This window comes from Triticum dicoccoides, chromosome 3A (assembly GCF_002162155.2).
Source record: "Triticum dicoccoides isolate Atlit2015 ecotype Zavitan chromosome 3A, WEW_v2.0, whole genome shotgun sequence".
NCBI lineage: Eukaryota > Viridiplantae > Streptophyta > Magnoliopsida > Poales > Poaceae > Triticum > Triticum dicoccoides.
The window spans coordinates 571,157,107-571,161,722 of NC_041384.1; the positions used below are offsets into that span (position 1 = coordinate 571,157,107).

At 42.4% G+C, this 4,616-nt stretch overlaps 1 protein-coding gene across 1 annotated transcript; it reads right to left on the minus strand.

Moving 5' to 3' along the window:
- Positions 1-609: 609 nt before the first annotated feature.
- LOC119269256 (CDP-diacylglycerol--glycerol-3-phosphate 3-phosphatidyltransferase 1, chloroplastic-like) lies at positions 610-4,288 on the minus strand. The gene is made up of 8 exons (XM_037551052.1): positions 3,697-4,288; positions 2,415-2,481; positions 2,257-2,331; positions 2,106-2,157; positions 1,759-1,844; positions 1,610-1,684; positions 1,442-1,536; positions 610-1,161 (listed from the first exon to the last, which is right to left on the minus strand). Exons 1-8 carry the CDS (start codon positions 4,140-4,142, stop codon positions 1,083-1,085), a joined length of 975 nt encoding a protein of 324 aa, XP_037406949.1. The 5' UTR covers positions 4,143-4,288; the 3' UTR covers positions 610-1,082.
- Positions 4,289-4,616: the final 328 nt, after the last annotated feature.

Below are 4,616 nucleotides of genomic sequence, written 5' to 3' on the forward strand. Positions count from 1 at the left end.
TTTTGGAGAAGTCATATTATCTCCTCTCATATCTTTTAGTATGAAAATATTTTGGAGAGAAAAATAATAAAACAAATGATCCTCGTTTCGATATTTGATTAAACTCAAATATGAAAACAGTGAAATCCCTAACTCTCTCCGAGGGTCCTTGAGTTGCTTAGAATTTTGAGGATCACGAAACAGAATGCAACAGAAAATGATATGCATGAATGACCTATGTATAACATTCCAAATTGAAAATTTGGGATGTTACAAAATTTGGTCAAAGTTTGTGTGGTTTGACTTTCTAAAAAACCATATGCACTACATTGTGAAACGGAAGAAGTAACCCATAGCAACTCCGATAGAAATAACATATCCTCCTCCCACGAACTATGGCTCGTTTATTGAACCCATCGATGAGAATGAACTCAACTTGAGTATCGAAAAATGGTTATGACTGGCAGGCGCTCATTTTGGCTTCCAACTTGCTCGCCCCAGCCCGACATGATTCTAGGAACAAAGCTTAAGAAGCAAATAATGCCTTGATCCACTCGATTTGGACCAGTAATCAGCTGGTTCAACCGGATCTATCCACTACTGCATTTTGACCCGGCGAGTACAGTACAATACAGGGACATAGAAAATGAGTTTATACATTTCACCGTTTGCAGGGGTTAAAACGACTCAACTAAATCCTTTGGAATATGAGAGAATTTATAGACTTCAACCGCTGACGTCTCAAGACTAGCCAACCTCTCTAGTCTGTACTCAACATTAGTACAGAGCTGCAAGAATATGTACACTGGCATGCGGTTTGCCCACCAGTAATTTGCTGACCATTCTTAAGCAAAAAATACAACAAATTCTACAGCTTTATATTCTAGTCAGTGACCCCATGTGTAAGGAACTAGACTAATGGCTACTTGGGAGAGGTCCTAATACAGCAAACATCTGCAGCTTTCATTTTTAGAAACTGCACAACCCTTCCATTTCTTCAAATTTGGATGGTCCATGGAAACAATTGAGTTTCACAACTAATTGCTGGATTCACCAATCGTAATCTGGCTGGTAATTAACAAAAATGCAGGCAACAGCTGTCATCATGTCCTCGGTCTTAACTGATAGTATTTCACACCATAACCTACTGTGGATGCCATTGTAGTAGTAGCAACCAGCCAACTGCAGTTACAAAACAAAATATTTAGCAAGAAACACTGCAAGCACAATGTTTTATATAAACTATGTTTTTTTACAATCATCAATTATTGATGTTCAAGTATTCTTCTGTTTCAGTATTATTTTCTTGAAATTATCAAATTCACATAGGAGATGCTTCTGAGTTATGACAGATAAATAGTGGTTTGACTGGTTCAACGTATAAGTATAATTTCATATAAAAAACACCATTTCACCAAACTACAAACACCAGGGCAGACAAAAAGTTTGAAAAAAAGATTACCCCAAGTATGTAATATAATTCTGAGTCTCCTCTGTGCCGAATTCTGGCTGAAGGAGTGCGCCAGCAACCAACATCAACTGAAATACTGTATTTACCTGCATTAAAAAATTATTGTCATGTGTGTCAAAGCTCCACAGGATCAAATAATGTGAGAACATAGTGACATACCTTGCTGATGAAAAGAGGTTGAACCTTCTCACGCTGAATTGCGTCCAAATTACAAAAGTCTGACCAACTATTCCACTGGCGCGAGGATAATCAGGGTGAGTATTCATTTGAACACTTCAAATATATACCTAATTTTGTGTAAGTAGTACCTTCCATCCCAGGCTGGATGCTCGTTTGTAGAAAGCCCCACCCACCAGGAGAAAGTCTCTTGCAACCACCAGGCCAACAAGGCCAGCTTCAAGCAGAGCAATCAAAGTGCAACAACAGTGATTGATTTGTCAAATTATTCAGTTAAGGGCAAGAATAGCAGGACAATATAATGAGCTATCAGCAATCACCATCACTGTATTTTTACTTAGATGAAGCTGGTGAATGGTTTTAGACATTCAGAGTATCACACAATGTCTCTGGTTGGGATTGACATTATACACGGGGATGCAAGGAAGCTGTGTAGCAAAGATACAAAAATGAAGAGAATATGTGTTGAGCTACTCACGATGTAAGAGCTCCCTCTCAACCATTGCTACAGCAACACAGCAAATCAACACCTAAGCAACACAACAAATACTGCAGGTCAGCTTAACAGCACACATATAATTTTATATAAAGAAACATAAAGTTTATAAATATTGATTTGAAGTTTGAACCTTGTCAGCCAATGGGTCCAGATATGAACCAATTACAGAATTGATGCCCATCTTTCTTGCTAAAAAACCATCCAACTATTGTCAGAGAATAAATGATGAGTAAGGTTTTTAACATACGGTGTTAGTATGGTAAAAATATTAGAAGGGTGTAATCTTACCCAATCACTTGCACCAGACAAAGCTAATGTGCCAAAAGCAGGAAGATACCATTCATTCATAATCATCCTACATAGCATATGTAGATAATCAGAACCAGAACCGTAGATAGGAAAAATATATATAATCATGGCCCTATATGTCTAAAATATTATGTGGCAAGACAACATATCCAAAACCGCAAATTAATCAAACATATATACTTTATTTGACAGCAATTGCATGCTCTGATACCTAGAGACTGAATAATTCGAAAACACTGTTAGAACATCCAAAAAAGCTAATTAGACATTAACCCCAATTTTAGACCTCCTGTGATGAAGCAAAACAACACAAAAACTAAGAGGAGGATGGTGCACTGTTGAAGTATGGAATGATAAGCCTACAGCCTGGCAACTTCTTCAGATTTGACACTGACACGCAGTGCTGGTTAAGCAATACATCTGATTCTAATGTGAAGAACAAACAAAAGGTTTACTCAGCCCTTTATGTAAATGTCATGTCACATAGACACAGAACAAAACATTTCAGTATCTTTTGTCTGACATGGTTCAAAGCTGCCTGGTCAAACATGTATTTACATGACCAAAGAGAACATGAAGAAAGGTTCAATGATTGGTTAACATGTTTTGACTACAAGCTCCGCAACCTTGGTGACAACTAACAATTTCACACATCGTATTTAATATCCTGTCTCAATTTGTAGCCTGGCAGCCTCTCCTTCTGTTCCGAAATGTAAATATTTCGGGTTCTCGGTTCCTTAAGATTTGACATACAAAAGCAACTCAGCCATGCCTATGTAAAACTTGAAATACAATCAATTGTAAGACATGCATAAAGCCTCAACAATACATAGCATCAAATATTCGATTCCTTTAAGGCTAACACATTCGGACCTACATCATCAGACACATAGCGACATAATTTTAAATAGCTGGTCTGGGCAGAAATAATTGCTAATCCAACAAGTATGCATGAGACTAATTTCTTTCATGAGGTACTCATGCACGAGCACAGAACTATCTATGAAAAATAACAGGGCATGGTAATGTATGGCCTAAAACCTGCACACATTTCTGATTCGATTTAACTGGCATGCCTCGAAAAGTCGAAATTAACTAACTATTGACAAGGTGAGTACTGAGGACAGTTCTACTGAATGCAGTACTAAGTAAACACCAGAGGAGTATCATTTTGATCAACGGAGTCCAACCATCAAACTTGAGCAGTTATATCAGTGCATCCAGTCCGATAGCATAGTGACACCTGAAGGTAAGAACTCACCATCCAATGAGCGGACCCGACGCCATGCGCCCGATCGACACCAAATTGGGCAGATTCAGAAACTTCTCGCCTCCACCCGGACCCGCAGCCTCGCCTCCGTAGACCCGCTTGGGCTCCCACCGCACCGCGTCCGCGAGAGCCTGCGCACCGCCGCCGGCAATGGCGCGAGCCCTGTGGAGCTTCGAGCGGAAAGCGGCGGCGGTGGTGAACGGCGTGGCGGACCGCGAGAGCGCCCATGGGGACGAGGAGGGGAGCAGCGGCCCGCTGCGGGGGCGGCCGAGGACGCGGGGGTGCGCGGCCGCGGCCGCGGCGGCGAAGGGGGCGGGGGCGGGAGGGGCGGCGGCGCGGAAGGGGGCGGAGAGCGTGTAGTGGGAGAAGAGAGGCCTCGGATTCGGGAGGGCGGGGTTCCTGCGGAGGAGAGGGTTTAGGGTTCTGAGGAAGGCCATGTCCGTGGACTGTGGAGCATTGGAGGGGGCTCGGGCCGTCTGTTGGGATCCCTGGTGAGGGGGAGGAGAGCTTCTTGCGCTTGGGGTTCTCGAGGAAGGTGACGGTGACGGACGGGGAGTGGAGCGGCGGCTGGTTGGTGGGGCCGCCGTCCGTGCTACACGCTCTTTCTTCTCCGGCCCATGGAGGAGGCGTCCAATCACAAGGTTTTGTAAGTTCTATATAAGAGCATCCACACTCCACTTGACAAATCCGGCCCTTAATATGCCCGTGGGTGCTTTTGAACGCGTCCGTAGACGGCGTCCGCCGGCCCCTTACATATTGTGTCCTATATTCACATATCTTAAATTTTGATTCTTAAATTTATACACGTCGATCATACGATACAAATTTGTGAATTTAAAAGTTCGAAACAAAGCAAAAGCAAAAGCAAAACAAATCATAGTTCAACAAACCGTATATGCCAAAATGAAATC

Bases quoted from the DNA above. Each gene is read 5' to 3' on its own strand.
- LOC119269256 (XM_037551052.1), bottom strand. From the start codon at position 4,142: ATGGCCTTCCTCAGAACCCTAAACCCTCTCCTCCGCAGGAACCCCGCC. The intron at 1,845-2,105 runs GTGAGTAGCTCA...CTCTGCTTGAAG, and splicing joins TGAGAGGGAGCTCTTACATC to CTGGCCTTGTTGGCCTGGTG. The intron at 1,162-1,441 runs GTAATCTTTTTT...TTGTAACTGCAG, and splicing joins AATTATATTACATACTTGGG to TTGGCTGGTTGCTACTACTA.